At 46.6% G+C, this 23,500-nt stretch overlaps 1 protein-coding gene across 1 annotated transcript in view; it reads left to right on the plus strand.

The window, feature by feature from the left end:
* Positions 1 to 23,500, plus strand: part of CSMD2 (CUB and Sushi multiple domains 2) — a 579,318-nt gene that overhangs the window by 368,035 nt on the left and 187,783 nt on the right. The window contains 6 exon segments of the mRNA XM_081055778.1: positions 10,387 to 10,525; positions 11,454 to 11,641; positions 12,450 to 12,638; positions 12,835 to 12,951; positions 18,207 to 18,422; positions 19,836 to 20,024. Of these exon segments, the coding sequence (XP_080911904.1) occupies positions 10,387 to 10,525; positions 11,454 to 11,641; positions 12,450 to 12,638; positions 12,835 to 12,951; positions 18,207 to 18,422; positions 19,836 to 20,024 (1,038 nt within the window).

Genomic DNA, 23,500 nt, shown 5'->3' on the forward strand with positions numbered 1-23,500 from the left:
AGTCAGAAGGGCCTTGGCTGGAATCCTGGCGGGTCACCTTTTCTCTCTGAGCCTCTGTTTTTCCACCTGAAAGATGGTAGGGGAAATAATAGTATTAATAAGATGTATATGTAAAGGGCAGTTCCTGGCATAAAGTAAATACTCAAAAGTCTTAGCTGTGCTCGCAATGGTTTGTAAGCTCCATGAGGTTAGAAAATCATCCTTGGCCTTATATTCCCACAGCTGGCATATTGTTTGACACTTAGATTCTCAGTCAATACTGGTTGACGAATCAGTGAATGAATGAGTGAATGAGTGAATAAATGATTTTTAACTAGATTAGAGCCTCCCTAATGGCCTCCAGAGCCCTGGCTCACCAGACTGCCTTTTGTCTCCACCCTGAAGTTTACCAACTGAATCACACTTGACCTCTCTGTGCCTCAGTTGCCCCATCTGTAAAGTGAGGTTAATACTGGGAATCTCCTCATGGGGTACCCGTGAGCAGGCACTGCTCTTGGAGCAGAGTCTGGCAGAGGCAGCACTCAATGTGTGTTGGCTGTGAGCTTATTTACCCTAATTTTAACCATTTCCTTGTCAGGCCGATCAGATGAGTATTGCTTCACTTGAGGTCAGATGGTGTGTTTCTATCTTTCCAGATGCTTATCTCAATCATGACATGAACAGACTACTTTCTGCCCTCCAGAGTCCCACAATGAGGTCCACACAACCTCATCGGCCATTTTTCCCCAGTGGAGTGAGCACTTTTGGAAATTACATAAGCTTTAGTGTCAGAGAAAGAAGGTGAAACCCACAGCTTCACCTCCTCCCAGCTGTGGAACGGTAGATTAGGTAACTCCCTCGTTGGCAGCAGTGAGATAATCGTGCATGTATGATGAGGTTGTTTGCAGATAAGCAGATGAGCAAAGCAGCCATGCGGAGCCCAGGGTTGGAGGTTGTCATTTGGTGGTCATTCACCTTTCCTCAGTCTGGCCCCTCACTCTCCCTCATGCTCGTCAATCTCCTCTGACTTCTCTAGGTTTCCTCACATTCATCCATCTTGTCCAGGACATTTCCCTGCAGTCTCTCGCTCACGTAACCCCTCCTTTCTCCTAATTCCTTTTCTTCATGGCCCATCACCGGACCACTCTATGGGACACTTGGTCTCACCAAGTGTATTCATTTTTCTTTACCAGTTCCATGGGCCTGGTCCTATCTCCCCACCAAGATTCTTCGCACTCCCGGGGCAGAAGCCCAGGCCCCAGTACCCCTGAGCCTGTGGGGGTTCAGTTTCAATGGAGTTGACTCCCCTGAAGAGGCACCAGGACTTGGAAACTGCAGAATCCTCTTTCGTCCACTGCTACCTCCTGCTTGTGTTCCCAGACCATCGTTCTGCCAGTGCAGTGAAACATGCGAGACCGTGCGTGAATGCCGGAGAGAACCCGACCTTTGTTAATGGGCTTTAACACAGCTCACTATTTCATAGGCAAAGTCCTAATTTTGAAATTAAACCAGTCTCATTCACTGTGTCCCTGGGAAGACAGGAGGCTTCCAAAATGAGAGGGCAGCCTATTGGAGAGTCCCTGACTTGGCACAGGGACAAGCCCGCTCGGTTTTCTCAGTGATGGGCGTTTGCTGCCAACCTGGTTTTCGGGGATCTGGAGAGCAGCACATCAGTGGGGCAGAGTGAGAGATGCCACCTAGCGTGGCCAATCCCAGATCTAAAACTGTAGAGCAGGCCGGGTAGAGACACCCTGGGCATCTGACCCCTCTGTGGCCCCTCGCCCCCTTTATGTCTCAGCCTTGGGAGAACCCTCCTTTGTAATCAGCATCTTTGTCTTTTTCAATTTTCTAGTTTTGTTTTTGATTAAGTATCCCCACCTTGTGGACAATTAAGTGCAGGAGCTAATGGACTTTTTAAAAACCTTTTAATATATGCTAAGAGCCACTTAGCTTTTGAGAGGCTGTAATGGGACAAAGGAGAAAATGGCTTCTTCTCCTAAATTTAGAAAGAGGGACGATCATCTGCCTAATCAAAGGCAGAAGCCAGCAAACTTTTCTTAAAGGGCCAGCTGGGAAGCATTTTCGGCTGTGTGGGCCCTGAGTTCTCTCTCTTCTCTGCTCTGCCATCGTTATGTGAACACAGCCCCTGGGCTGTAATTTGCTGACCCCTAATCTAAAGAACAGAGGATATAAGGGATCTGATGTTTAAGATCAGACATTTCCTAAGACTTCCAAGTAGCAAAGGCATCCACAAAGGACTGCCCGGTCATCTCCCCATCACATTCATCTCTTCCTTTGCTTTTAAGAAAGAACCGACTAATTATACTCTACTATGATAAGTGTTTTATTTGCTCATTTCAGCCATGCAACAGTCTAGGAAGTAGGTATAGTTATTGTCCCCACTGGGTTAAGTCACTTGCCCAGGGTCCTCCCAGCTTGTAAGTGACAGAGCCAGAATTCAAACCCAGACTTTGGCTATACTGTTACTGTTACATTTTTTTTTTTTAGTTATATCACTAGAGAGAATATCATTTCAAACATGTTTATGAAAGATTTAAAAGCATGCACAAATAGGATGAAAAGCAGGTTCTCTACTTTCCATATCCAGTAGAAAATTAAAACAAAAGGAAACATGTTGTCTATTGCAAAAGACAAAGACCGGACATCACATAGAAGCATCAGAAATTGTCAGCATAAAACAAACGAGAGCAGAAAGACAAACATATCAGTTATGATGATGAAGGTAATTAAACTCTTAAAAGACAAAGACTCAAACTGGATTTAAAAAAAAATATATGTTGCTTATAAGAAATACATGAAAAAATGGAGATAAATTATCTACAGTGAGTATATGTTTTCATTTTTAAAGTAATACTTGGTGGTTGTGAAACATTTGAATAATATACAAGTGCAATAAAGTTCAAAGTGGAAATACTCATTTCCCAATCCCACTCCCTGGAGGAAAATGGTTAAACAATTTGGTTTGATCACATCCACATTTGTCTGTGTCTATAACAAATGTGTTACTTTTATAATCAGAAAATTTAAAAAGTCCTGCAAGAAAGAAAGAAGGTCAAAGGGATCTAATATATGGTGATGGAAGGAGAACTGACTCTGGGTGGTGAACACAGAATGTGAGATATAGATGATGTATTACAGAATTGTACACCTGAAACCTATGTAACTTGACTAACAATTGTCACCCCAATAAATTTTAATAAGAAAGAAAGGAAGAAAGTCAGTCAATTCTCCCCACTCCTACAAGAGGAATCTAAGTGATGGTTGTAGCTCACTTAGGCCTCCAAAGAAGAAGTTAGGGTAGTTATTGAGTGCCTAATATTCTTATTTAATCTTCTCGTCACTCTTGTGAGAAAGATATCACTATGCTTTATACATGAGAACTCTGCAAGCCAGTGAGGTAAACTGACTTGCCTGAAATCACCAAGCTAGTAATTAACTGAGCAATTACTACGTGCTAAATACTAGGCCAAGTGCTTTATGTACACTGGCCTATTGAATCCTCCTGACTACCCTATGAGGTAGGTCCTGTTATTATCCTCACTTCACAGATGAAGAAACTGGAGCACAGAGTGGTTAAGTAACTTTCCCAAGGTCACTCAGCTAAGTGAATGGAAGAGTCAGGATTCAAATCCCGATATCCTGATTTCAGAACCATCCCTTTTAATCACCAAATGTGGTCCGTCTGACTCCCAAGTTCCTTCTCCTTTCATTCTACCACAGAATAATGGAGGATGGGTGGAGAGGGGTACAGGTGGGTGGTGGGGAAGCAGTGCTGGAGGGAGAGAAGGCCAGAGGAAAAGGCTTGTACTACCTCTGGTCATTCACACTGGACCCTTAGTCAGTGTAAACCGCTTTGAGGGCTGCAGTCAGGGTGGGCATTCCAAAGTCCACTCTCAGTGATTAGAAATGCAGGCTCTGGAGCCAGACCACCCAGGTTTAAACCCCGGCTCTACCGCTTCCTTGCTGTGTTTCTGGACCAGTCGCGTAACTTCTGTGTTTCCTCACCTGTGAGATGAGGCTAATCCCAGGACCCACATTCCAGGCCATTGTGAGGATGCACTCAGGAAAAGGAAAGACACACGTAAATTACCTTCTTCATGTCATTCTGTGGTGTCACCATTCCCAGTTGCCTCCTGCCTTGTGTAACTTTAGCATCAGAAGTCAGGAGAGAAGGGTCATCCATCACAGAGACACCAGCCCTCATGGGGAGTCCGACATACCGGTATTAACCACCGTAGGCCGCCATAACAAAATACCACAGACCGGGTGGCTTCAACAACGGAATTCTGTTTTCTCACAGTTCTGGAGGCTGGAAGTCCAAGATCAAGGTGCCAGCAGGTTTGTTTCTCCTGCAGCCTCGCCCCTTGTCTGGCAGGTGGCTGTGTCCATCTGTCTTGCTGTGGCCTCACATGGCCCTTCCTCTGTAGGCGTGTACTTCTAGTGTCTCTTCCACTTCTTATAAAGACACCAGACCCATTGGAAGAGGGTCCACCCTTATGACTTCATTTAACCTTAATTACCTTCTGTAAAGGCCCTCTTCAAAAACGGTCACATTAGGGTTAGTACTTCAACCTATGAATTGAGGGGACACCATTCAGTCATGATACCCAGTATCTCTACCTTTCAACCAGTATTTCATTCCTTTGACAAAATATTTGTTGAGCAGCTACTGTGGGCCAGGCAATGGGTTTGACACAAAGTCTCTTTTGTCTTTTTGCTGAGCTCTTCTCCCTTTTCTGTGGTGTGTGTGTGTGTGTGTGTGTGTGTGTGTGTGTGTGTGTTTCCTTTTTCACTCCCAACATTTTTTTCTTCTTCCAATGTTATTTATTGTAGTAAAATACACATAACAAAACTTACCATCTTAACCAATTTTAGGTGTACAGTTCAGTGGTATTTAGAACATTCGTATTGTACAGCCTTCACCATAATCTATCACCGGAACTCTTTTCATCTCGCAACACTGCAGTTCTGTACCCGTTAAACACTAACTCCCCATTGCCTCTTCCCACAGCCCCCGGCAACCATCACAGGGACTGTCTATGAATTTGACTGCTCTAAGTTCCTCGTATAGGTTCCTCATGAGTGGAATCATACAATATGTATCCTTTTCTGACTGGCTTTATTTCTCTTAGCATAACATTCTCAAGCTTCATCTATGTTGTAGCATATGTCAGAATTTCTTTCCTTTGTAAGGCTTAAAAATATTCTGTTGTATGTATATACCACATTTTGTTTATCCTTTCATCCTTCACTGGATACCAGGGTTACATCCACCTTTTAGTTACTGTGAATAACACTGCTATGAACAAGGCTATACAAGTATCTGTTTGAGTCTCTGCTTTTACTTCTTTTGTTTACCCCAACATTTTTAATGGAAAATTTCAAACAATGAATAGTATAATGAACCCCTGTGTACCCATCACCCAACTTCAACAATTATAAACTCATGGCCTATCTTGTTTCATTTTACACCCCCACCCACCACCACCCTACTCTGGGATTATTTTGAAGTAAATTTCAGGCAAAATATTTCATCCACAGCATTTCAGTGTGCATCATCAGATAAAACGAACTCTTTAAAACATAACCACCACACTGTTGTCTTAAAAAAATAAAAATAATTGCTTAATATATTCAAATGTCTATGATTACCTAATCCTTTCTTTCATGGGATTTTTTTTTTAAAATCGGAATCCTAGTTAGGTTCACACATTATAGTTGGCTTTTATCTAAGGTGTCTACTCCCACCCCTTGCGAATTTTTTTGTTGAAAAAGCTAGGTCATTTATCCTGAGGCGTCTCCTGCACCCTGAATTTTGGCAGTTCCATCCCTGGGAGATTGTTCAACGTGATCCTCTCTCTCTGATATTTCTTTTAGTTGGCCACAAGGTCTAGAACCCAATCGGATTTAGGTTTCATTTTTTGGGCCAGAATATTTTATAGGCAGGTCTCTGTGCTCCATCAAAGGCACATAATGTGTGGTTGTCTCTCTTTGGGGATGTTATGAGCAATCGATGAGTAGCCTACAGATTGCAAAATGGTAACATGCTATCATTTCTTCTTTTCTAAGACGGAATACTTAAAGAAAACTTGCTCACATCAACTGTTTGGTTACCCTGAGGTATGGTTAGTTCATAAAGGAGATATACTCCTTTACTTATCAGTTTTTGTATTGATGAATTGATTCCCTAACATCTTCCAAAGTTGAGCATTTTTAAATATTATTACAGTCCAATGGATTTAAGCATATTTTAGGTACTTAAATCCATTGCAGTTATTATTCTAATCAACACTCCAATTGTCCCATTACCCAGTGGGATCATTTTGAAATTGGCCCAGTCTCATCTTGTGTATTTTCTGTTCGTGACCAAGACTCATCTGTTTCTCCAAGGAGTCCTGGTTTGTTTTCTTTTTGTTTGTTTGTTTGTTTAAGTGAAAAATGATATTTAGAATCTGGGCACTGAAGGTGCTTATTACTATTGAGCAGGTCCTTGTTTCTAAGACTTTTCAGTGAACAGAGCTAAGAAATTGTTTTTTAAACATAAATATCATGGGTTCATTTTATTTCAAATGTAAAAACACTTTTATTTAACTTCCTTGATGTCATATATGTATCTCCTTTCACTGTTGCTGGAAATCCCTGTTCCCAACAACACCAATATAATTCCATAATACATACCCAAAAGCCTCAGAATTGTAATACCATACTTCCAACAGCAATATGATTACTGGAAAGAGTTTAAGTCATTTTTCTTTCAATTCTTCTTGTCCCCATGGCCTACAAGGGGTGGGCTATCAAATTACAGTGTTTTAAAATCTCTTTAACTAGTTTCTTCATGTGTGATTATGCCAACAACTGATACAGTATTGTATTCATTTATTTCCTCTGCCTTTGAGTTTTGAGAAATGGCTTGTCAAATTTAAATCTTTCTTTTTAATTGTGTAACATTTTTACCTAGTTCCAAAGTTAAACCTCGAAAAGAAGGTAATTTATGAGCAAGTCTAGCTTCTACGCCTATCCTTTCTAACCTCTTTTCTTTCTCTCTCCATAGATAATCTTGAGTTTGGGGTTTACTCTTTCATTAATTGTTAATATGAGTAAATATGTGTGTGTGTGTGTGTGTGTCCCACTGCTTTCTTAGATAAATGGAATCATACTATACCCTTATTTTTACCTCTATACCTTGCTTTTATTCACTTAATAATATATTCCGGGGGTGCCCTCCATGACATTGTATAGACTATTCCTCACTTCTTGTTTTATAGCTGCATAAATAGCCCATTTTGTTGATCACCCTACTTCATTCAGTTCCCCATTACTGAACATTTGGGCTGTTTCCACTCTTTTGTTATTACAAATAGTGCCACCATACATGTGTCTTTTCATGTTTTTACCAGTATATTTTTGCGATAGAAATCTAGAAGTGGAATTGCTGGGTCAGGGAGTAAATGCATATGAATTTTGCTGAACATTACCAAATTTCCCTTCATAGAGGTTGTGTCATTTAGCATTTCTACCAGCAAGGTACTAGAATACCTGGTTTCCCTCAGTCTCACCTGTCACCAAATGTTGGGTTTTGCCTAGCTGATGGATGAGAAATAATTTCTCATTGTAGTTTTAGTATTTATTTTCTTAGTTAGAGTGAGGTTTAGCATCTTTTCAAATATGAGACATCGCATTTAGGAATCCTGCCCTTCGTCTCCCTGCCTGGCACCTGCCCCCCGCCTCGGAATGTGAATATGAACTAGAGAGAAAGTGAAGGAATGAATGAATGGAGGGGTTGCTTGACCATCATGTGAGCAGGAGAAGAGATGCACTGGCCAAGGTAATAAAACAATACGGCAGAGAAAGGAAACAAAATGATGACCACCAAAGGCAGGATTTGAGTTTCTCTCTCTGGAGATTGTAGATGGCGTTTTGTTGATATATATGGAGAATAGCCGAGGCTGGCAAGTGACCGTGTGATCTGTGGCTTATTGGAAAGTGCGTGAGATCACAGTCCAGCAACCAAAGAGACTGGGCCTGTGCTGCATTGGAGCCGAGAGTCCCTATTTCCTCTGAGGCTCAGTTACTCACATGGGGACCCCGGGATGTAGCAGTAAGGCACGCCCCTCCCCACTTCCAAGGTCTCACATGTCCCTTGGAGAAGTAGAGGGAAGCATTAGTAGTTTCAGTGAGATGAATGGATGGGTTCTGAAAACTGGGCTTATCCAGGAAGTGGTAACCCATATGCAATTTACTCCCAATGTTTGATACAGGTTCTATGTAATTACTTAGTTTCTCCAAGCCTCAGCTTACTGAAAATGGGTAATAATCCCTGCCTATAAAATGGGGATAACAATAGTATCTGCCTTTCCGTGGTGCAGTTGTCACAAGGATAATCCAGAAGCCCCGACACATAGAAAGCTCTCAATACCTGTGAGTTCATTACTGTCAGCCGTAGGGGCAGAACTATCATGTGCTGGGGGATTTGGAGACACAGGTCTTAAGGTGAAATCACAGCTCTCACTCCCTTCGCTCTTGATCTGATCTCTTAGCCTGTTTAGCCTTAGTTTTCTGTTCTGTAAAATGGGGATAATCAAGCAATGTCAGAGTCATGTCATCAGTATGAGTTGTCTACTGTCATCGTCATCATCATGTTTTGATCCTCTTTGTTAATTAAACTTTCTAATGTAACTTTCTGTTAAGAATGCTGGACGATTAGATATTTCCAAGAAGTTTATAGAATTGAGAGAGGAAAGGTGTGCTACATTTGGCTGTATTTTATGAAACTGATTGCCTGGAGGAATTTACAAAAATGTGCAGAGAGAGAAGTGCTGTGTGGCTCTTCATCCCCTTCCCACGGCCTTTTTGGCATCTGGTAGCCCCATAGTAAGGGAGTCGAAAGGAAGCAGGCTTTCCTTTAAACTGGGAGGCTGGTCAGCTTCAGATCTCTGGGTTGATGCCATCCTCCTAGGTCTGAGTCTAGGCGCTACCACCTGCTTACCCAGAGTTAGTTGCTTAACCTCCATAAGCCTTAGTTTTCTTAGCAGTAAAATGGATGAAATATTATAACAGCACCTCACGGGGTTTGTGTTTTGTGACAAGTGGACATGTCTCTCCATGTGAAGCTAAATGCCTGGCATGTGTGAGGTGTCGGTCCACGGCAGTGGGGGTGACACAGTAGCAGCCGCATTGGGGGTGGTTGTCCTCCGCGGTCTGGAAGAGAGAGGTACATTAGTCAGGGTGGCCTAGGTTATACTGTATTAACAAGCAACCCCCAAATCTCAGAGGCTTAAAAACAGGAGTTTATATCTCAGGCAGGCTATTCAGGCTACATGGATAACATGGTCATCAGGGACTCTGCCCCTCAGGGTCCCTTAAAGGCCCAGGCTGACGGGACGTCCATCTTGACTCTTGTTCCACAATCACCAACGCACGAAATTTTGCAGACGATGCACTGGCTCTTAAAGTTTCCGCGTGCACGGGACACGCATCACTTCTGCTCTCATTTTATTGGTCGAGGCAGTGGCCTAGCATAACTGGTAAAGGAGTGGACAATGAAATCAGCTATGGGCCCTGAAGGAGGAGGACTGGAAGAGCTAGCTGTCATGACCACCACAGGGACCAAGGGTCTGGTTGCAGGAAGAGGCAGGAGTGATGAGAAAGATGTGGGTGATGCCGAGAAGCTGAGCAATGGGAAGAGTGGACAGAGAGACCAAGGGGCTGAGATAATAGGCTTGGCTACATCAGAGGTATGCGTGGACCCCCTTCCACTCCCCAGTGTCTGGTGGAGTCACAGACGTGGACGGCATTTATTCGTCTTTCCGTCCATTCACTGATTCAAGCAATAATCACCGATTTGGGGCACAGCGGGACAACTGTGTGCTGAGCTCCAGGCTAAATGCTGGGGATTCTGCATTGTGGGAGACAAACAATAGGGTCCCTACCCTCACAGAGCTTACAGTGGAGCAATTTGTACTAGTGCTACCAGCAGAGCATGGGGGCTCTGCCCACTCTCCTGCAGCACGGTGCTGGGTGCTGGATGTGGGGAAGTGGGCTGGGTGTCTGCCTCTGCCACGGGCCTGACAACTGAGTGAGGAACCGAGGAAAAACCAATTTGATCCAAATAATAGCTGTACTCCAGCCCTTCTAGAATGGCAAAGGACTTTGTTTAAAGGATTCTTTTCATTTCTCCCCTCCGGCCTGTAATAAAACTCCAAATGATGCAATTGAACATATCCGTAAGGGTCCCAATAGACGGAACTCACAGTTATATAGTTTATGTAATTTTCCATAAAAACAAAACCAATACTTGTTGGCAGACACATTTTATAGAGAGGTTTTTTATTTGTTTGTTCATTTGTCCCCTCAAGAAATGTGCTTCTCTCCCTTGTGTCCCCCCAGCTCCCTGCGGTGGTCATTTGACTTCACCCAGTGGCACCATCCTGTCTCCAGGCTGGCCTGGCTTCTACAAGGATGCCCTGAGCTGTGCCTGGGTGATTGAAGCCCAGCCAGGCTACCCCATCAAAATCACCTTCGACAGGTGCTTGTAACCAGAGCTTCTGGGGAGGTGGGGGAGAGGTGATCTCTACGGAGTGGGTGGGGGCAGCACTGATGCTGAAATATCAGCAAGGTCAGAGAATACTGGAGAAGACTGGCCTGGGCGGGGGGGCAGATGGCACTGGCTGTGGCCTCGGCCTTGGTTCACCTCAGTAGTGCGTTTGTGCTATTTAAGGGACTCTGACTGGAGGGGTGAAGCAAAGGCTGGGGGATGTCAGAGCCTGTTTCTCCCCGTACCCCCAAGGAAGGAGAGTGGGCAGATAGATACCGTGACGTGTTGAAAGAGGCATTAGAATCTTCAGACCATAACCCTGAAATTTCCAGTATGGGAAGACAGCTTTCCTGACCTCTGACCCAAATCCTGTTCCTGTGTCCCCCTTCCAGCTCCCACCGACTTCGAGACAGAGCATTCATGGCCTAGAATAGCAGTCTGCACGCTTTTCTGGGAAGGGCCAGATATAACTATTTTAGGTTTTGTGGACTACTGGTGGATATGTTACATATCCTTTGATTTAAAAAAAAATACCCCTTTAGAAATGTGAAAAACATCCTTACTCTCAGGCCATGCTGTAAACCAGAATTGGCCTTGGGCTGTAGTTAGCTGACCCCGGTATAGAACATTCTGATCCCTGTGAGGCTAGTCGTTGTGCTTCTAGGTCTTAAGATAGGTCATGGCCCAGGTCACAGAGAAGATTGAGAGAGCTGCGTCCACCATGGGGGGAAGAAGAGGGGTTAAATGCCGTGGAAAATGTCCTTCCACATCACTAGTGAATGTGTGCAAATGACATTAAAATATTCCAGCCTGCCAAAATCTGATTGTTCTCATGCCCAGGGTCAGACAGGGCCTTTTATCATTTGCAAATGACTAAGCCTTGGGTTTCTCAAGAAGTCTTCATCTCCGTGTTTGGCAGATTTAAAACCGAGGTCAACTATGATACTCTGGAAGTGCGAGATGGACGGACATACTCCGCGCCCTTGATTGGGGTTTACCATGGGACCCAGGTCCCCCAGTTCCTCATCAGTACCAGCAACTACCTCTACCTCCTCTTCTCCACCGACAAGAGTCACTCGGACATCGGCTTCCAGCTGCGCTATGAGAGTGAGTCTCAGGGAGGCAGAGGGCAGGGTTGGCCCAGGTCGGGGAAAGGACGCGGGACTGTGCTCCTGCAATAGGCCCCAGGCTGGCCCCATCCCCATGGCATTCTCAGTCAGGCTGCGCTCCTCGGGAGACCCTCCCTTGCTCTCAGCACATCTCGGGACTCAACCATTAGAGATGATGAGAAGTTCGTTGACCTTTGGAAAGGGTCAACCCTTTGGAAGCAGTGAAAGCTAATGGCCTGCACACTGACTTCTCGTATGCTCACCAAGGTCCCCTCTGTGTGCAGATGATTGGTGCCACTGTGCTGGCACTCTGGGAACAGAGCATTGCACAGAGCATGAAGTTGAAGTGAGATGGCCTCTCCCACTTGCTCACCCTCTTCATCACCTTCTGCATTCATGGCTGGTGCCTCAATGTAATCAGAGGAGATGGATGTCAGTTCAGTTCTTTGCAGATCACGGTAGAAAGTTTTGGTTGAGAGCACCATTAGGACAGGGTCGTTTTCTTACTCACGTTTGTATCCATAAGGCTTAGCATGGTGTCTAAGCCAGAGTGGACACTCAGCTTAGGTTGAATGAATGAATGAACGAACAAATGAACAAATGATCAAGCCAACTTGTTTTCTCTGATAGGTCTTCAAATACCCTCTCAGCAGATCTTCACAGCCACTTTGATGAGTGGGTAAATGACAACTTCAGCCTCTTTTAAAGCAGGGCTCTGTCCTGCCTCCCACCCTCTGTGAGTCAGCTGGGGTCCCTTTATGGTGATGGTTGAGCTGTCTGTTCCAGCTGTGGGCTCTCTTTTCCAGCTATAACACTGCAATCAGACCACTGTCTGGATCCAGGGATCCCCGTCAATGGGCAGCGTCATGGGAATGACTTCTATGTGGGTGCTCTGGTGACCTTCAGCTGCGACTCGGGCTACACATTAAGTGATGGGGAGCCCCTGGAGTGTGAGCCCAACTTCCAGTGGAGCCGGGCCCTGCCCAGCTGTGAAGGTGAGGCACACCATAAAGGGGCACTCAAATACTGGATTCCTTTCCTGAAATGAAAAAACAGAAGCTGGAAGGGGCACTGACTCTCCCACAGTCAATGAGGGTTTGAGAGGAGATGGGGGATGGGCTTCAGGAGGATTGTGGGGGGAGCGCCTTGAGCCATTCCAGTCTTTCACTGCCTTCTTCACTCCTTCTGTAGCACTCTGTGGTGGCTTCATTCAAGGCTCCAGTGGGACCATTTTGTCACCAGGGTTCCCTGACTTCTACCCCAACAACTTGAACTGCACCTGGATTATTGAAACATCGCATGGCAAGGGTGAGTGTTTTAGGTCCATAGCAGGTATTGGGATGTGACAAGATCAGGACCCCACATTCCCCGGATCAGAATGACCTCAATGGGGATCTCCCTGTAGTGTGACCTCTGGGCTTAGTCTGAATTTTTCTCACCAACAAGAAAGCTCCTAGAACCTTTCCATCTCTTTGATCACAGAACTCATGAACAGAATATTTAAAAATAAATATTGTTGAGAATCATGATCTCCATGCTGGAATTGATCTCAGAAATTACCAGCTCTCAAATCCTTAATGCAGTAATCTTCTCTAAACGACTCCCCACGGATGATGACACACCTTCTGTCTAAACTGTCTAAACACCCCCACTGGTGAGGAAGTGGCCAACTCATTCAACCAGGGGGCACCTACTTACTATCAGTTTTTGGTAGATCTGACCCCTCCTAATAGTCTATTAAGTGTCCCTGAAACTTGCTTCCTTGTTCTGTGTCCTGGGGAAACATAGGATGTATCTGCTCCCTTTGCTTCATGTCCACCCTTCCAGTATTGGACATAGCAGCCTTCTTCACACATAACTCAGCTATTCCTCACCATGCTGGACTGCTGCCCACCTCTCCTAACATAAATGATTTGGGGAGTCCGAGTTCAAAGTAAGGGTGCTAGTTACAAATCAACATTAATTAATATACTCTTTTGTTCAACAAATATTGACTGACTACCAGATGTGGGGCAGGCACCGGGCCTGGGAATAAACAGTGTCCAGGGAGATCTGGCCTCTATGCTCAAAGCTTATTCTGAAGTTCATCTAGAATCGTGGTTCTTAACCCCTCTGCACTTTGGCCAATACGTTAATGCTTAGCTCACACCCTCGAGGTTTTGATTTTCTACACTGTAGGTGGAAACCAGCCATCGAGGTTTTTAGAACACTTGGCTGGTAATTCTGATGCCTGCCCTTAAATAAGAACCACTGGTCTAGAAGAATTAACCTGTAGAAAAGACAAGAAAAAAAAAATTAAAGGATATTAAAGTGTTGTTATGAGCTAAATTAATTTTGCAGTGTGGTGTGAGTGTAGGAGTGGACACACAAATCAGTGAGGGAGAATAAAAGTCCATAAATAGATTCGTGTGTGTGTGTGTGTGTGTGTGTGTGTGTGTGTGTGTGAGAGAGAGAGAGTCTTTAATATATTATTAAAGTGTCATTTCCAATCCATTGAAGAGAGAATGGATTATTTAATAAATGGTTTTAAAGCAATGGGCGTAAACATTTGGAAACAAAGAAAAAAAAATCATACTGCACACATTTAACCACGTAAATTCCAGTACTAGAACATGAAAATCTAACCTCAGGTGGGGACGTACTTTAAGAGTCACAGTGAAAGTAGAATCTATAAAGGCAAAGACTGTTAGACTTGATTAAATAGGACTTTGAATGGATTTATGTAAAACAAATTCGTAAAATAGTCAAACAGTAAATGGACAAAAATATTTGCAACATCTGTAATCAACTAAGGATTAGCAACCTGATACAGGAAAAGCTCTTAAAAATCTTCAATGAAAATATGTCTGGTCTACAGGCCTATAAAAGGAGCAAAGCTATAAACTAACGCTTTGTAATAGAGGAAATACCAATGAAAAGACATCGACCCCACTGATAAGTGCAAATTCCACCAGCAATGAAATTTCCCTTTCCAAGTCACTAAAGAAAATCATGACCACTTAGCAGATTGTAGAGGCATACATACTCTTCTTCAATGCTGACATTTGTGCAGTGGGTGAAACTTTCCTGAGGTTGATCCAGCAATGAATCAAAACCCTTAAAAAATACACGTGCACATAAGGAACTCAAGAAATATGTATGTGAGTTGAATTAAACGGAACCCAGACCCTTTTCCACAGGGCACGGCTTGTAAGAGTATCTCAGATTAACACACATATTAGGCTGCTGGCTCTTTGCTCCCTAACAGACAGGAGAACAACGGGAGAAAATCAAAACTCTGGGAAATTCAGAATTTTTACACTTGCCACCGCCCAGCCCAAGGGAAGGGCCGAGAGAATGTGTTCTTGCTGAGACACCAGGACTGGCATCTTTTGTAAAACCCACAAGGCTGTCTGGGAGTCAGATGAGCTGAGCAAAGAGAGCCCCGACTATGTGCCAGGCGCTGTGCTGTGCACTCGCAAAGGCTACTCCAATTGTTCCTCATTCCAAGGATTATTGACAAATGCCACCATGAGGGAGATACTGCCAGCCACATATCACAGCTGAGGAAACTCAAATTCAGGGCATGGAGAGCGATTTGGGCCCATATCCTTCCGCGGGTCCGTGGGTTTTGACCCAGGTCTGCCTCCCTCCAAAGCCCATGCCTTTCCCACAGCCCTGTCTTTCTGCTCCAGTGTGGTAACCCTGTCCTCCTCACGATTCTGAGTGGTTCACTCCAGTGAAGTGTTCGTTTATGTGTACTTCTGTCACACCAAATCTGGGTTCACACTTCAACCCGGGGCCTATTTCTGTGATAGTGTCTTCATTTTCTCACAATGGCCAGGAGAGCCCCGGAGCAACCAGCACAGCTGGGAAGCCCAGGGGTTTCATCTCAGTTGTTTACTCATCCTTAGGACCCCAGCCAAATGTTCCCTCCTTTGGAGGCGCTGTATTTGCAGGCAGAAGACGAGAATGCCTACGGAATGCTTCATCCACTCCATTTCCCCTGTTTCTGGGTATGAGCCCCTCTCCACCCGGCCCTGCTTTCCAGCTGGGAGGGAAGGACCTGTATTTCCCCAAACTTTCTCCCAAGCTCTGTACATTGAGAACTCTTTCCTCGTTGGCACACGTTTGTGTGTCGGGAAGATAGGAAACACTCAAGCACACGTACCTGAGACTCTCCGAGCATGCGCACAGCCATCATGCCAAGGCCTGTGAGCCCTGCAAAGCCTTCCTGATCCTCACGACATAATTGCCCGCTCTTCCTCTGTGCCCCCACTCTGGGCTCTCATTACTGATGGTCTGTCTCCTCCACTAAACTGGGAGATCTTTCTCAGTACTTAGCACAGGCCTGGCACTTAGTAGGCGCTTAGGATCTGTTTCTTTGGGCACGTAAATAAACAGATGCATCTCGGTTACCTAGGTATAGGGCATTTACAAGCTGCATCCCTGGTCCCACTACTGCTGCTACCCCTCCCCCACCCATGGAATCCCAAATACTCCTGCTTTGCCAGCTTTTATCAACAGAGAGGCAAGAACATGAAAACATCTCAAATGCTTTAGCAGTAAGAGCTTGGATCCACCCATCTTTTATCAAAAACATGTAATTATCTTGAGAAGTATTTCTCAAACTTTTATGTGCCTACAAATCACCTAGGGCTCTTGTTCGCATGCAGATTCTGATTCAGAAGGGCTGTGGTGGAAGCCGAGATTCTGCATGTCTAACAAGCTCCCAGGCGATGCCCTGCTGGTGGCCCGTGGACTTTGAATAAGTAGGTCCCGCACCCCTGGTGTGCCCACATTCCTGCCCTGGCACATCCAGGGCACATATTCCCATGGGCACACGCACTTGTGGGTGAGCATGCTGCCCCACAACCTTTCTCACCACCTGACCCCTCATACCTGCTCATTTTCTGTAGCGTGAGAAGCAGTGTCGTGCAGCCAATTATTTCACAGCCTCTGCAGTCAGACTGCCTCACTTCCGAGCTCAGCTCTACCACCTACTAGCTGGGTGACCTTGGACACATGACTTTCATCTCTTTGTGCCTCAGTTTCCTTCAGGGGTAAAATGGAGATGAAAATAATTGTACCCATGTCATTGGGTTATTGGCAGGATTACATGAGTTTTCATATCTTCCCTTCCAAAGGATAGAGGCCAATTACAGGGCAACTAAAACACACAGGACAGTAACTCACAAATATTTAGTGCTCGAATGTTAATGAATATTATTGTTTTTATGTAGTGCTCTTAGCCCTCCCCCACAGGGGAGTGCTCACCTCCCCTTTTTCTTCCTCTCACTGCTCCTCCTTCTCCCTGTCTTCTCAATGCCATTCCACCCCAAGCTTGCATGCTGCGCTTCTTTGACTCTTACGCTGCCCTCCTCTGGCCCTCTGGCCCATGCTTCTGGCCGATGCGTGGAAAAGAAGGCCTATTTGTTGATGACCCCCAGACCTACCTCTGTAGTCCAGCCTTCATCCTGAACCCCACATCTATGCTCCCAGTTGCCCACGAGCTATATCACTGCTTAGATGCCGAAAACACGGGGTATTCAAAGCTAAGTCCATTACCCTTCCACACCTGCTCTTCCTCCTGTATGTCCCACCCTGCCAAGCGAAAGCCATCACCTTCCTCTAGGTCAAGACGCTCCCTTTCACTTCTTCTTTGCACTCACTGCCTCTGCTTCCTGTCCACTCTCCCTCCCTGAGGCCTCATGTCCACTTCCTGCTCTCACCCCCGCTGCCAGTCCCCACCCCCTCAACCATGGCATGACTGCTGTGTCCTAATTGTTCTCTGCCTCCTCTCCATCCTCCTCACCACCATCAGGGTCTTAGTAAGTCTGAAATCTGATCCATTCTGGATAGGATGGCTTCTCATTGTCCCCAGGAAAATACCTGGCCTAGCCCCAGCCTGCCTTTCCTGATTTTTCCTGCTGAGTGCTCAGCCACACCATGCAGTTCTCTGAGCTCTGGACTCCACAGCTCCTTTATACACACCAGCCCCCTGCGTGGGATGCCTTTTCTACCTCATTAATGCCTCTGCATCCATTTAAGGCCCAAATCAAATGTGCACTCCTTGGTGAGGCGTCCTACTCTCCCCTCCTCCTGCTGCAAACGCTTCCCATTCTGCTCCCCATGGCACTCTGATCTACGCTGTTTATAGCAATCGTCAATCTGTACTGTGGCTACTTGTTTAATGTCTTGGATATCCCCTTGCACCTATCTGGCCCTGGGTTCTAGCCCATAGGAAGCACTCCACAGATACACAAATACTTGTTGAATGAGTGAGTGAAAGGCTATGAAGCATTGTCATAGAACTAGCCGTAAATAAATCTCCCTTTCCCATTTTGACAACCGTAAAGGGGTGTGCTTCTCCTTCTCCCTGACTGGACCTGTGAGCCATGGCGGGATGCAGTTCATTCAGGTCCACGCACTCAAGTTCGCCCATATGGACTCATCAGTGCGTGCTTGTACCTCTACACCCATCGACAGTTAGAAATTGGAAATGTCCGTGGAGATCCCATCCTGCAGTGGGGCTGCTTCAGCCATCTCACTGTCGTCACCCTGCCCCTCTGGTCTCTTGTCAGGTGTGTTCTTTACTTTCCACACCTTCCACCTGGAGAGTGGCCATGACTACCTCCTCATCACCGAGAACGGCAGTTTCACCCAACCCCTGAGGCAGCTGACGGGTTCGCGGTTACCAGCCCCCATCAGCGCTGGGCTCTATGGCAACTTCACCGCCCAGGTCCGATTCATCTCCGACTTCTCCATGTCCTATGAAGGATTCAACATCACCTTCTCAGGTAAAGCTTGTGAGGGTCCCTTGGGGGAAGGAGACTCTATCTGTCCCTCTGCTGCCAGCCTCTGGTCTTCCTGGCAGATGGATGTTGATCCATTCTCTGGTCTCTGGGAGAAGGGACCTTACTACTGCAGCAAAAGATAGCTGGGTTAGACACCAGGGCGAACTTCCCTGTAATGGGCTTGGAAGGAGTTAGCAGGTATGTAGGGGAACCTTCTTTGAAGGTGTTTAGGTTTCCCTCTGAACTTACCCAACTGGTTCACCAAGAAGAAGTCAAAGAAGTCCATTCCTGCCCTGGCAACTCCAGATTCTTAGCCTGGTCCCACTCACGTCCACTACTCACAACCTCAGAAATTTACAAAAAAAAAAAAAGAAGAAGAAGAAGAAGAAGAGGTTTGAAGTTAGCAAACTAGTAGAGTGTGTTTGTCTCCTTTGGAGCTCCATCAATGCTAATTTAACAGTAATAGATGTTTCTCTCTGTGTTTAGTAATCCTGAAAGGAAAACTTTAATTTGGCATTCAGGGCATTCATTCCTCTGGCACCAAGCCCCCTGCCCCTCTTGTCCCATTGTTCCCCAGTGTTCCCTCCTTCCCAGCCAGGAGCAGAGATATCAGATGGACTCACCCGGGTTGGGCAAGAGATATCTGGCCTCTGGGAAGTGGGACATGGCTCGTGCTGCCCCTGTAGCAGAAGCCACCTGCCATGCACCTGGGCTGGCCTCCCAGATGGGACATACCCAGCCACTGTGCCTCCTCCTCACCACACAGAGCCCTGGGGAACTGTGTCTCAGAGGGAGATGCCCTCAGGGGAAAGGAATGATCACTTCTGTGCTGCCACTAGAGGTACCAGGCAGGTTCCTCATCCATACATGGCACCCTGTCACACTTGCCATCTGCCTCAAGTGCCAGCATCACTGAGATATAGCTTTGAGGGAAGCGTTTAGATTCCTTTTCCCCATGTAGGTTGCCCTCGGCTGGGTCACATGTTCTGACCTCTAGAACATTGCTGATTGGGTCTACCTGGTTCAGGGCCCTAAGAGAAAGAGGCAGGAGAATCTGCGAGCCCTGAGGCTTGCGGTTAATATGGAGATGAATAGAATAGAGGAGGAAAGGTCAAGTCATGAGGAACCTCAGAAACACTCCCAGGAAGCGTGTTTCCAGCAGCACTGCACCCTCTCCCCCTGCACGGTCAGAGCGCGTCAGACCACCCAACACACCATGCGGCCTGCTCCTCTCCTCACCGTTTGTCTCTCGGCCTCTGTTTCTCTCGGGCTCTCTCTCTTGTTTCCTGTCATGGGTCAGTGTGTGTGTGTTTTGTCCTCTGTCTGTCTTTACCCCTGGCTCTTTTCTCCCTGGTGTTTTTGTCTGTGTGTTCCTGTCTTCTGTATCTGACGCCGACTCTCCTGCTGCCTTTCCAGAATATGACTTGGAGCCCTGTGAAGAGCCCGAGGTCCCTGCCTACAGCATCCGGAAGGGCTTGCAGTTTGGCGTAGGCGACACCTTGACCTTCTCCTGCTTCCCCGGGTACCGTCTGGAGGGCACAGCCCGCATCACGTGCCTGGGGGGCAGACGGCGCCTGTGGAGTTCGCCTCTGCCAAGGTGTGTTGGTAGGTGGTCACGTGCTTTCATTTTGCTTCACTAATGGGGTGGGCCAACCTTTAGTCAATTGACATGAGATAGTGGAAAGCACACAGGCAAAGAGGCCCACGGGCCTGGGTTTGAAGACTGCCTTAGCATACAGTCACCTGCAGTGGGCCCTGGGTGGCCTAACCTCCTTCTGCTCCAGCCTCATGGTCTGTAAAATGGAGATGGCGGTACCCAACTCATGGCTGTTCTGTAGCTTTACCTGCCTTTGTAAAGTGGAGGCACAGTAGGCACTCAAATGCAGTTGACTTCTGTACTCTTCCCTCCCACCCCTATCACATGCTTCCACAGCTTAGGATTTCTCTTGCAGAGAAATCTGGGAGGGGCACTGGGTGGACCTATAGGAAGGAGATATGACCTTTGCCTGTGGAGAGACCCAGTCTGGTGGAGTAGAAGGTACTTTCACTAGTCCAATGAGGGTGCTAGCTTTTGAGAATCCCTAGAAAGACTTCATCCATTCAGTTGGGGAGTTCATTTACGGAGCACTCATTGCATGTCAGGCAGGCTTCTGAGTGCTGGGGATACAAAGGTGACCAGAACAGAGAGTCTCTTCATTTGTGGTCTCACATCCTGGCAGAGGATATACGCTGTAAACCCACAGGTGTGTAGCATGGCAGGCAATGTTGAGGATGATACAGAAAAATAAGGTCAGCAGAGAAAGTGCTGGAGGTAGGGTTGCTCTTGTAGAAAGAGTGGTCAGCAGAGGCCTCACAAACGAGTTAACATTTTAGCAGAGAGAGGAAGGAACTCGAGGAGCTAATCCCTCCTCTGTCTGGGAGTGCCAAGGCCCTGTGTGGTAAGGATGCTCGGTGTTTCAGGAGCAGCTCAGGTCAGTCTGAAGCAAGTGACAGGGAGAACCATCGACGATGAGGTTAGAGAGTTGGAACCGGGAGCCCTCTGAGCCAAAGCCCTGCCTTCCACCCTGCCAGAGGTCTAGAGAAGGCTGTTCAGAGCGCCAGGCCTGGGGGTTGAGGAGATACAGGGTCATACCGCAGAGAAGGGGGTTAATTGTTGGCTGTCCTTCATTTAGAAGGTTGACGGCTCTGCTTGCTCAGAATTTGCACCGTGGGACTGGACGGAACACAGGCAGGATTAGAGGCATACTTGCCATGCTGGCTATTTGCCAAGGAACTCATGCTTCAAGTGAAGTAGAACGTAAAACCTCAATATACCAAACAGATAAAAGCAGCCTCGCTCTGACTGAGACTGGGCCAGCGTCTTAAGGGCCTGTGAGGCCAGCCTTGCCCGAGACAACCCCATGGAGCCCTGCGACTCTGCAGAGGACAATTGTAAACAGGCTGGCAAAATAGGCGGGGCTCAGGCTGCAGTCACAGGAGCTCAAGGTTGGGTCTCTGCTCCGCCGTTTACCAGCTGGTAGATCTTGGGCAGGCCACCAGACCCCTCAGCCCCAGCTTCCTCATTTGTAAAACAGAGATAACAATATCCACCTCACTTTATTTCAGACCAGATGACAACATTTACAGTAGGCCAGGAGGTACCCTATAATTATTGTCATTTTACCAATAACCTTTTTATTGTTACTTATCGACGACCAATACCTAATAACCTTTTGCAATCTCACAGAGGAAACGTTGAGACACACAGATGCAGAATTCCATTTTTGACCAGTGAAATAATCCTAAGGTTTGTCCTTTCTCCTGTAACATCCTCCAGACCATCTGAAGCCCTGTCCCAAGGCACACTTTCAGACACATACATTCTCCTCCAATGGAGATTCAGCTTGTATCTGGCTGCTAGCAGCTCTTGTCTTCTCTGGGAAAATAGCCTCAGCTCAGTGGTTCTCAGGGCCATTTTCCCTGAATGGATTATCCAGGACCACATGCACACACTCCGTAAGCTTTTGCCACATTGATCTCATGACGTGAACGCATTCTTTAACTTATTATTCCAGTTGCTGTTCGTTCATGACACCTCACAATATTTTCATTATTACATTTGTCTTCTGTTTCACGTGTTATGAATAACACACAGCAATTACAATCCCCTCTAATGACCACCAGCCCTGCCACAGAACCTCGAGCTGGAGGCATGGTGGAGATGCCCACTGGGGAAGGCTCGCAGTTCCCACATGCGCTGCAGGTGTAAATTGAATGACTTAGCCCACACAATGTTTCCGGGAACATTCCCAGCTGAGAAGGAGATGAATATCCCTGGGCTCTAAGTCATGGTGTGATGGGGTGACACAGCCCCTGACCTCAGGGACCCTTGAACTTGATGTGGAAGAGACAGTCCTGACCCCAGGAGACCGGTCTGCAGCAGGAGACACGGCCTTGTCCTTGGGAGCCCCAGTGTGATAGAGAAGACCTAACCCTTTGCCTCGGGAGCTCCCGACTGACGGCTAAGACACAGCCTCTGCCCTTAATGAGCCCTCTTCTGATGGGGTGGATAGAAGTCATAGATGACTGAGCCAGCAGCAGCACTTTCCTGGGCGTAGGGCTGTTTGTTCCTCTGGAACATTTGTTTCTTTCCATTTATGCTTGTGTTTGGCTTTTCAGTGCATCTGCTCACCTCCCCTGTTACTTTGGAAACTCTCCCAGAAGCAAACGCCATGTCTCTCTACCTCCTGTACCCTCCCTGACACCCTGGCAGGGGGTCAGGACCTGGTGATGGGCCAAAGACTGGCCCCATCTAAGGCCCGGTTGCCTCCTCATAAAGATGTGGGGAAGGGGAGAGGGTCATCCTGGGGCAGAGATGGGCATACACCTATTGTGCTGAAAACCAGGGGCCGGAAAGCCAATAACATGGTCCAATAATATGCCCCAGCCCATGGTTAAGGGAAACCAACTTTTAGGAACTCGGCAGAGGGCAAGAGGCATCAGGAACGGTGAAGGTGCTGTGAATATCAGACAGCTAACACATGCTTCCCAAAAGCTTCTCGGGCTCTCTACCAGTCCCAGAGCACGGGCAGTTAAGGCTCCAGATGGAAGAAGACAAGCCGCATAGATTCACTTGGGATCAATGAGGAGAGAAAGGAGGAATAACACCTGTTGAGGGCCTCCTATGTGCTAACCACTCCCTATATCTTCACCTATTTTGTCGTCAAATCTCATGCATCTGTTTTCCATAGTCTTAAGGATGGTATTAGCGTGCAGATGGAGGCAGATGAAGAGACCGAAGTTCAGAGAGTTGCTGTAACTTTTCTGTCTGCCTGCAGACATTCAATCAGTAGTAATGCCTCTGTCAAGTCTTAGGAAACTAAAGCTGGTTCTGAACTGGAAAGAGCCCAGGGAGAAGGGCCCATTGAAAAAGTTGGGGCTTGATGGTGGGACATGGTCACTGACTTCAAAGGTCTAAGGAGCAGCCTCGGGGACCAGAGAACACAGAAGGGCACATCTAAGCCCCTGAGCGGCTCAGCTCTGAATGTTCCTGTGTCACATGCTCCGTCTGCACTACTTTAGCCAAGTACACTCCAGGTTTA

This window comes from Rhinolophus hipposideros (assembly GCF_964194185.1).
Source record: "Rhinolophus hipposideros genome assembly, chromosome: 8".
NCBI lineage: Eukaryota > Metazoa > Chordata > Mammalia > Chiroptera > Rhinolophidae > Rhinolophus > Rhinolophus hipposideros.